Source organism: Trachurus trachurus (genome assembly GCF_905171665.1).
Source record: "Trachurus trachurus genome assembly, chromosome: 2".
In the NCBI taxonomy this organism is placed as follows: Eukaryota; Metazoa; Chordata; class Actinopteri; order Carangiformes; family Carangidae; genus Trachurus; species Trachurus trachurus.
The window spans coordinates 4,201,351-4,211,905 of NC_139914.1; the positions used below are offsets into that span (position 1 = coordinate 4,201,351).

The 10,555-nt window shown below is 42.0% G+C and overlaps 1 protein-coding gene across 1 annotated transcript in view; it reads left to right on the forward strand.

The window, feature by feature from the left end:
* Window positions 1-10,262, forward strand: part of mcf2la (mcf.2 cell line derived transforming sequence-like a) — a 45,327-nt gene extending 35,065 nt beyond the window's left edge. Inside the window, exons 27-30 of the mRNA XM_083989836.1 lie at window positions 6,190-6,299; window positions 6,391-6,503; window positions 7,342-7,445; window positions 7,553-10,262. Of these exons, the coding sequence (XP_083845962.1) occupies window positions 6,190-6,299; window positions 6,391-6,503; window positions 7,342-7,445; window positions 7,553-7,632 (407 nt within the window). The 3' untranslated portion in view covers window positions 7,633-10,262. The remainder of the gene's footprint in view (window positions 1-6,189; window positions 6,300-6,390; window positions 6,504-7,341; window positions 7,446-7,552) is intronic.
* The last annotated feature ends 293 nt before the right edge of the window (window positions 10,263-10,555 follow it).

Below are 10,555 nucleotides of genomic sequence, written 5' to 3' on the forward strand. Positions count from 1 at the left end.
TCTTGCAGGATCCTTTTGCCACTGAGGAGATAAGGAGCAACAAATCCGAGAGGATCATATACAGATGCAATGGTGGATAATATTCCACGACGTGTGGGTGGTTGATCTTTCAGTGTGATGTTGAAAGTGAAGCAGTCTCTTTCTATATTCCAGTGAATGCCTAGTGCTCTCTCTATTTGCATCTCACTGAAAGCAAGGTCTTTTGTTTTAATGTCAGTTGCATGCTCTGAACTTGGTATACTGTTTAGAACAGTGTCACTGTTTGATACAAACTTGTGCAGCCGGAGTCCACCATTTGCACATATTTCTCGTGCCTCTTGTGCCAGCTGAATTCCTTCTTTCACTGTCTCTACACTTGTGACTCCATCATCCACATAAAAGTCTCTGGCAATGAACTGGGCAGCTAGAGGAAATGCAAGGTTGTGCTCTTTGGCTAGATTTTTTAATCCATAGTTTGCACATCCTGGTGAAGACACTGCGCCAAAGAGATGTACAGTCATTCTATACTCTTGTGGTTGTGTGCTTAAGTCTCCATTTTTCCACCATAAGAAGCGGAAGTAGTTGCGATCAGTCTCTTGAACTTTGAACTGATGGAACATTTTTTCTATGTCACACATTAAAGCTATCTGATGTTGTCGAAAGCGTATGAGGATGCCTGTTAGATTGTTTATCATGTCTGGGCCGGATAATAGGTGCTCATTCAGACAGGTTCCCTTGTGTTTGGCTGAGCAGTCAAATACAACTCGCAGCTTCTCTGGTTTCTTTGGATGATAAATACCATGGTGTGGTATATACCATTTGTTGCCATTAAGTCCATCATCTTTCGCTTCCTCAGCATCACCTCTTTTGATTATGTCATTCATGTACTTAATATAATCTTCCTTGTATCTCTCATCCTTAGACAATCTCCTCTTGAGGTGGTTAAGACGAATCTCTGCAATCTGTCTGTTGTTGGGCATATATGGCCTTTCCTTAAAAGGCAATGGCATTTCATAATGTCCTTGTTCATCCTTTCTTATGCCTTCCTTAAGTTTGTCCAAGAACATGAGATCCTCTTGAGACACTGTTTTGTCATTTTCCTTGCCTTCTCTGAAGTCTCTCTCTAATGCTCGAATTGCATCCATAGGAGTTACTGGGGGAATCTCTTTTACAGCCACACGGTGACAGAGACTGTTTATCATGTCTGTTTCATGGTGAGGTGTTTCACTGCCAACTATGCTCCACCCTAACTCTGTTTGCACTGCATAAGGCTCATCATCTTTGCCTAGTATCACTTGTTTAGGTGCTAGTGCCTTTGGACAGTTATAACCTATCAAGAGTCCAATTTCACATTTGAGGAGTGGTGGAACTTCATCTATGATAGGTGATAGGTGACTCCAGCGTTTGGCAGTTTCACAGGTTGGTATGTGCTCCCGGTTCACAGGAATATGGTCCTTTGTGTATGCAGGAGGGAGGAGAATGTGTGTTGCAGAATTGTAACCTCTAACACGGAGACCAGATATTTTCTCACTGTTTATAACTGCATTTTCTCCCATCATGGTGGTGAGTTTTAGTTTTACTGGACATCTATTTACTTGTAATTCACAGCTCACTTCCTGATCAATGAATGCAGTGTCACTTTGAGTGTCTAACAAGGCATAGACAAGCTTTTCTCTGTATGGGTTAACAGTAGTTGACACCCATACTGGAACAATCATTGAGGTACTAGCTGGTTGTCCCTCTCTGGCGACATTGAGTGATATAGCAGTTGTTGTCTCTGACATGCTATTGTGTGCTGTTTGTGCTGTATTTACTTGCCTTTCTCTTTTTATGAAATTGTCATCATGAAGGCAGGTTGGATGTTTTTTCGAGCATGTGTCACATTTTAGGCGACGACGACACTCTTTTGCACCGTGGCCTTGTTTTAAACAGCCATAACAAAGTCTGTTCTCCTTAACATATGCTCTTTTTTCTTCCAGTGACTTTTCCAAGAGGACGGGGCATTTGTGGAGCTGATGTGTGCCTTTACACAATATGCATTGAGGCCCCATGTTTTCTCTCAATGTTGTTTTGTCACTGTGCACAGCTGTTTCAGTACTGAATACACTTGCCTTATTTCTCCTAGTATCTTTCGAGTTATCTTTGTTACTGGATAACTCTGAGGAGCGAAGAGCATGGATGGAGGTGACTGGGTTGCAGGCAATTTCTGCTTCTAGCAACAGAAAATCAGCAAAATCCTTGAAACTCGGGAAGTCTTTGCCATCTAACTGGGCCTTTGTAACTTGACGGTTCCATCTGGAAGATGCCCAGTCAGGTAATTTTTGGGTCAGTTTTTGATTTTGCTCACAGTCATTTAATATTTCTAGGCCCTTTACATGGGGAATGGCTAGCTGACATGCATTAATGAAGTCTGCAAAACTCCTTAGTCCTTCAGCATCCTTAGTCTGTATCTTTGGCCAATTTGATAATTTCTCTCTAAATGCTCTTTGGACAACAAAAGCCTGGCCATATCGCTGATTTAGTTTTTTCCATGCATCTTGATAAGCTTGCTCATCATTTCTAAAGAAGGTTCCTTCTAAGCATTTACGAGCTGGACCACTGACATACTTTTTTAAATAATACAGTTTATCACAGGCAGAAACGCCTCTTTGGTCTATTAGTGATGTGAAAGAGGCTTTCCACTCAATGAAATGTATTGGTTCACCACTAAACACTGTAGGCTCAGGTATGGGAAGTCTGTTAAGTGTTATACTGTCCTGAACAGCTTGTGCCAGTTGAGCAACATCAGAGGGCACTGACAGCCCAGTAGGTGAGTATGGTGCAGGGGGCTGGGGGGCTGTAAGTGGGCTCATCTGCTCACCTTTAAATGACTGTGCATCACTTAACTGTACCATTTCTCTGTTGTAGGATTCCAGTCTGGCCCGTGCTGCCTCCACATCCCTTTCAGCTTTCAGACGTTCCAGCTCAGACCTTTGAATTTCAAGTTCTTTCTGGTGTTGCTCTTCCAAAGCCTTGATCCTTTCCTTTTGTTTGCCTTCCTCTTGTACGATCCTGTACTCAGCCTCCTTTGCTGCAAGGTCTGCAGCTGCCTCAGCTCGTCTCAAAGCGATGCATGAAGATGAAGAATGATGAGTGATTCCTGATGGTGCAGCAGTGGAACCATAGATGGAGATGGCATAATCACGATCCAGCAGCTCACGCAGACGATTTCTTTCATCTTCAGCATTAAAATCTCCATTAATGCCTGTTAGTCTTTCATATATGACTTTGGTGATGTCATGAGTAACTGCTTCACATGCATCAATTTTCCTCCTCAAATCAGCTGATGGTGCGATGTGAGTTCTTATTTCAGTGTAAAGTCTCAAAATGTCATCTCTTCCTTTTTCTAAATTGTCCACAAGTGATGACATGAGTGTGTCACTTATATCTAATTTAAGTTTCTCTCTTGCTTCACGTGCTTGCATTTTCCACTGTTCATATAAGCCTATGAGTCTCTTTTCCTTTTTACTTAACTCTTCTTTTTGATAAGCAAGCATTTTTTCTGTGGGCACTTTTGGACGCACAGAGCGGCGAGGATCCTCTGTGGCACTCTGGACGTTACACTGTAGCGCAGCCAACGTCTTCTCTTTACACTGTATCGTTTGCCGGATATCCTGCCTTGTAATCTCACTCGCATTTTGAAGCAGTCCTTTATAGTCCTGAATATCTCTTTGAAGGGTAATAATCTGTCCGTGAATGTCCGTAAGGCTCTCGGATGAAGCTTGAGTGTCTTCCATACTGTTTGTGAGATCAACTTCTGCCACTTGCTGTGTCCGTTCTCCGTTGCCGTTGTGAACCTTGAGCCGTTGCTAAGGCGCCGTGCAGCATGGCAACGGGTGGCCAAGCTTGGACGTCCTCGGCGGCGAGCAGCGGTGATATCCTCCCGTAACAGCGGCCGGCAGCGGCGATTTCCTTCCTCTGCGGTGGCAAGCAGCAGCGTCAAGCTCTTGCTCAAGCTCTTACTGTAGCGGTCCCCGGTCAATCATTATGGTTTTTGCTTTACAAGTATGAGACGTCTGTAGATTTTGTTGGTTTAATAGCGTTCCATCGTTAACATCCATCCATACCGTAAGAGCTGTTATGAACACAAAATATACACAAATAAATATCTATAGAATCACACAAATACAACACAATCACAATCACTACAAAGTCAGAAGAGTAAATAAAAGATACCTTGTTGCCATTTTGACGGGGCGCTCAAAAATATTTACATTAATATGCAAAGTACACTCCTTATTTCCTTTTCGTGTCTCTGCTCCGTTTACCGTTAGCCTACTGTACCTCCGTAGTTATGACAACTATCTGAACATTCGAAATTACAAAATAGAATTATGGTGATAGCCTACTACTAATGATAATATTATTAAACAATTATGAATTATAAATAAAACCATATATGTTTACATGTCTTTTACAGGTATAATATCTGTGTTCCATTGTGTGATGATCGTAGACGGCCATCGCTCATCTTTCCATCCCTCGTCGTCGTCGTCGTTAGCCTGTGCTCCAGTCTCGTGTGTCTTTATCACGTAGATTTCACCTGTTTTCCATGTAGAAGGTTAAAACTGGATTTGATGATGAAGCTCAACTTCGTCCTGTCGTTTTAAACTGCTCATTATATTATTATATTATTCTTTTCTTCATCCAGAACAATCTTTTTCTCACTTTGTTTAACATGCAGATGCTCTGTCATGTCAATGTGCTCCATGAACGCCTCAGTTATCACATGCACGACAACATTTCTACCTTCATCCACAGGTCACAATCATCATCATCATGTCTATGCTGCACTAACCTTTCCTCCTCATCACAGGAAGTCTGATCTCAGCTCTAGTTTTCCACCTGCTGCACAAAACGCTCCTTAAAACACTTTGTCTCCTGACTGACCAGTGAACCAGGCTGTTTTTTTTTTGTTTCGTTTTTATGTTTGACTTGACTTTAAAGTCGGTTGTTTCTCCCTTCCTCCCTCCTCCCCTCGTCTAGAGCCCGCTCCCCATGTCTCTCTGAGCAGAGTCAAATGGATGAGCGCCTCTAGTCTGTTACAGAGCAAGCGGCGAGGTACACAGCCGCTGTGAGGATCCTCCACTGAGGATGTTTGCTGTGGTTTGTGGTGGCCATGATTGATTTTTTTTGTACCAGAGGTAAAGTGTAGCAAAACATCCTCTCTCCTGGTCATTTAGCCTGGAACTGAGACTCCGTGTCTTATCTCCTGTTTCAATCTGACAACGGCCTCAAAGATAAATCTGTTCTTTTAAATGGAAATATACAATTTTAAAGGGATAGTTCAACATTTTGGCAAATTTTGGCCAGTTGCTAGTTATAGTAGTAGGTTTGTTGCTATAATCCCTATAGTTTTAGGAGTAGGTTCTTTACCTTTAATTGTCGGTGCAAGCTATTTTTAGAACGGCGGAGCAGAGTCGTGAGCTGCTCAGAGCTACGCTACAGAGGCTCATGGGATTTCTTGGTTTCCCTCATCAAACTCATCAAATACACAATCCAACAACTCCAAAACGCTCTGGTGGACAAGTTGTGACCTGCACATTCACCACGCTATGAGATAATAACACAACGTTACCAGACAGAGTTGTTTTAGAGGTAAATACAGAGACTGCTTGATGAAAAACTGCCCCTGAGGGAAACCAAGAAATCCCATGAGCCTCCGTAGCGTAGCTCTGAGCAGCTCACGGCTCTGCTCCGCCGTTCTAAAAATAGTTTGCACCGACAAATAAAGGTAACAAACCTACTGCCATGACTGTAGGGATTATGGCAATGGGCCACTTTGCCAAAATTTTGAACTATCCCTTTAAGTCTCAGCTCCAGACTAAATGACACCGTGTTTCCCTTAAAAAAAAATCAGTCACTCTCTTCTTCTACTGTTTGTTTGGGTGTTATGGGTTCAGTTAATGTGTGGCATGGACATAACAAAGAGCACACAGTGCAGCATTCAGAAATGACATTCAGTCAGAGCAGCTTTCAAATGAATCCAGGTGATTCAAATCTGTTTTCTCTAATCAGGAAGCTGTGATTTTGGTTTGTTTGGTTTGTTTTACCGGGTCTGTCTGTCTGTCTCCGTTGATCCTCGCTGGGATTGTGGAGGAGTGTGAGTGTAAGTGGATTTAAATGTCATGTTTTTGCTCATCGTGTGTCCCCATCACCCACCTACAACAGGCTGGAGCAAGGCGTCTCTGTCGGTGGACGCCTCAGAGGAGAACGACGGCTACTCCAGCGGCGAGGACCCCATGAACTCGGACCCTGAGGACGACGTGGGGAAGAAGCTGGTGAGACTAAAACCTCAGAGAGTTTTTTTTTATATTTATATTTATATTTACAGCAGCACGCAGCTTCTCACCTTCTGCTCGCCTCCTTCAGGCTCCGGGGAAGTACACTGTGGTGGCGGACTGTGAGAAGGCGGGAGCTCAGGAGCTGTCCGTCAAGAGCGGAGACGTGGTCCAGCTGATCAGAGAGGGAGAAGACGGACAGTGGTAAACAACTACTTTTTAAACCAACACTAAGTTTTCAACGTTCATATATTTATTTTATTAACGCCCATGTGGGAGGATTACCGCTATCATGGCAGAAGCAGCAAGAAAACCAAAGAAATTAAAATAGCTTTGTCTGAGGAGACTAAAAGACGAAAAGAGGGAGAGTAATGGGCAAAATACAAAATAAAACACCCGGTTGATTTTCAAAATAAAATACACCGTGTTTATGGCAGATCATATTTCCCGGCGTACTACGCCTTGGAAACGTTGTAATGGGCTGAGGCCAGCATGAAGTCAACGGGTCAGAGGTTTTCAGACACCATGAACGAGGAGATACTGATTGTAAAATCACAAAATAGGCAGATCAACAGGTCAGCACCAAGTTGTTGCACGCTACATGCCGGTGCTCATGGGAAATGGCATTTTCCTTCAGGCAAAACACTACCACTTTGGTCCACTGGCGCCACCAAACTCAACCAAAAATGAAATTTCCTTAGTCTTGCTTTCAGGGTTCCTACACATTTGAAATTTCCAAATTCCATACTTTTTCCAGACTTCTTAATAATTTGTGAATCATGCAATTAATCATTTGTTTTCATTATTCTGAATGTGTATGCCATTATGCAACCAAATAATTTCCAGGAAATTGTAGCTAGGTACAATAGCACATACAGAATAATTAACCCAAATAACTTCATTTAAGTATTAAGATAAATACAATAGTTTCCATTTTCCATACTTGCGTAGGAACCCTGTGCTTTAAATAAATAAAAAAAATATATAAATATGTAAATAATTAACGATGTAAATTAACTGTTGATTGTGTGATCCTCTGCAGGTTTGTGAAGAACCTCCGCAGCAGTAAGGAGGGCTGGGTGGCGGCAGCGAACCTCCTCAGCCTCATCTCAGAGTCCAAGTCGTCCCAGTCGCTCAGCAGCTCAGGTGGTTTTTTATTATCTGATGACGAGACTGTACAAACACCGCTGCTGTCCGCCCGCCCGCGCTTCAATAATTCATGCTGTTTGTTTGTGTGTGTTCTGTCCTTTTAGATGGCAGCGTCTCTGGGAACCTCAGCACTTCTTCCAGCTGCAGCGAGACCTACACCAGCTATTCCGACATCAAACCCTGACCTGAGATCAGTGCCCATCATCATCATTCATTCCCAGATGGATTTTACAAAAACCAGGAGCTCCAGGAAAACTCTTGACAGGAGAACTCGATCTTCTCCATCACACGGACACACGCATCTTCACAGTTTGTCCACAGGATCCGCCTAAAAAAAGAAAAAAAAAAGAAGAGAAAAATAGTTTTTACAATCATCTGCCTCTAACTGCAAAATGAAATCCAGCTCATTTCCACTCAGCAGCGCTGCTCTATCTGTTTAACCTTAATGTCTTGCAAAGGATCGGTCATTCCCGTGGCAAAATTCAGACGAAAAATTAAGATATCAGGGAAAAACAGTTCCTCAAAATCAAAATCAATCGCCTCCTGTCAGGCCTTGTGATTATGTAGCATTGAAGTAGACAAATCGAATTATCTGCACTAAATTCAAAGCGTCTGCAGCTTCCAAAGCTGCTGGTGTCAAACCCCTCTTCAAGCCGACAGCGCCCGAGCATCGCCGCAGACCCTTGTGTCCCATAATATGTCGTCGGCTTTAGCGTCAGACATCAATTGTACACTGTGAAAACTGGCAGCTGGCTGCAACAGGAGAAAAAATAAATGCTTTCAGTGCATCTTGGAGCATCACTGAGCAGGTCCCACGTTCAGGGCTAGTCTTGTTCAACTTTTTATTTTTATTTTTAGCACATGGGAGCGTTTGTTAAAATGCTGTATTCATCCCATCTTTCCAATAAGAGCTTCCCCATTCACCCGTGTTTTAAGCGATACACTCAAATGCATCATCAGGTGAATGCCACCAACAGCCCTACCTGCACTTCTCCAGCTACACACACACACTCACACACACAAACATGACTTAACAAAGCGAGCGGCAGCTTACAAACAACAACTTTTGAACTTCTCTCTTTCCTTTTTTTTTTTTTTGTTTTGGTCTTTTTTTACAAAGAGGGATTGTCTAACTCGCCTCTGAACTGCTCTGGATTATTTACCTCTCAGGAAGCCCGAGAAGTCGTGTGGGCAGGCAGGTGTGACTGCATACCTGTGCTGCTTGTGTCGACTAATTGTCTTTGTGTGTGTGCGTGTTTGCATTCTCCATATACAGTATGTATAATGTGTGTCATTAGGTCGATAATCAAACAAGCTTTACGTCATGAAAAGCTTGTTAAACCACATATACTGGCTGAAACTAATTGTTTACACTGTATATATGGTGATAAGTGGTATCTGTGTTCTATGTTCATTCTTTTTAGAAAGGTTAAACTCCAACAAACAGCAGCAGCTTTTATTTTCTGTGTTTGTGTTGTGTCATGGCCACTCTGCTCACCTGTGGTCTGCACTGCAGCAGCAACAAAACCAGGCTTTGTCCTCCTCCTCCTGCGCTCCCAGCCCCACCGAGGCATGTGACAGCAGCCGCTTCCCTCCCCTCCACCGAGAGCTAACCAGGGCCCAGACCTGCTCGACATGTTTGCACAGGCAGCAATATTTATTTACCTGACACCACAATGTAGCTGAGTAATCGACGTGCTGGAGTATCAAGGTGCAAAAACAAAAACAAAAAGAGATATTCATTCATGACATAAGTCTGACTTTGGGTGTGCATTATATTAATTAAACAGGATGGCCTCATACTGGAGATGAGGATACTGGTTGATAGCACACCACACCTCCTCACGCGCGCACACACATTAGGAATCTATGCTATTCTGAACACTGAATGATACCTTCTTCTTCCCTTGTTTTGTAAGGGCGGACAAGGTTTTTATATATTAGATTTCTACTGTAAAACAGTCTCTTTTACCGTCCTTGATGTTGAATGTCTGAGAGAAAAGACGCCGAGTGCAGCATCACGCCGTTGCACTGAAACCAGCCGCACCCCATCTATCAATAAGGAGCTATTTGTCCACTGGATTTAACACCACTCGTGGTTTTTTGTTTAAAATCCAGCCCTACAAACTGCATGTCCCTTCCTGAGAAAGTAAAGTAAATGATTTATTCTCAAAAAAAAGAAGAAAAAAAAGGAAGTTTACAGATCTTTCAGTGTCAAACTGTGAGCTAAACCTGAGAGTAAACTGTGGCTGGCATTACGTGTTGATCCATGTAAAACTGACAAATGTATGTTACACTTGTACAGATGTGTCCTCTCTATACCTCGCATAGTTTTCCTCGAGAGCATGTGTATTGTGAAGAGGATCCTGTTTTTTTGTTTTGTTTGTTTTTTACTTTAATTCCTTTTTTGTGAGTCTCTCTGTGTATCATCACTCTTTGTGGCATGTTCTTCAGAAAACCGGCGAGTATTTTTTACCTGGCACTGTTGTATATTGTGAGAGTTTATTTTCTGCCCTCTTAATGAAAGCTGACATGGGCACTAAACTTGTCAGTGTTTGATCATGATCACACAATAAAAGCTTATTGAATTATTTGTACTTTTTACGTGGAGGGCGGAGAGATGAGAAGGGTTATATTTTTTAGTTTCTTTTTATGCAGCACATTGCAGCGACCACTGTCTTTATTTTCCTATTGTATATCTACTGAGTATGGTGTTGATATAAAGATATTATAATGAGACATATCTGTGTATATTTGTAAATATGTAATTCTGAATTGTATGTAAAATGAAAAGCAGCTTTAATAAAGTCTGACATGGTTTCCTCTATTAGCCTTTGCCTTTCTGTGGGAACTGGAGCTTTATATTCCATTTTAATTTTTAATGTTGCTATCTTTAGCTGGCAATCATAACAGCTGAAGCACGTGTAGAGTTTTGGAGCCAATTTAACTACAAAAATGTGTTTATTTATTATCTTTTTATTATATTCATTTATATATTTTATTATTATAGGCATTTAGCATTAAAGAAAACACATGGATATATTGGCAGCGTTATCAATTATGTATTTTGATCCGGAAATGGATTTTAAACCACGTGATATGTAACT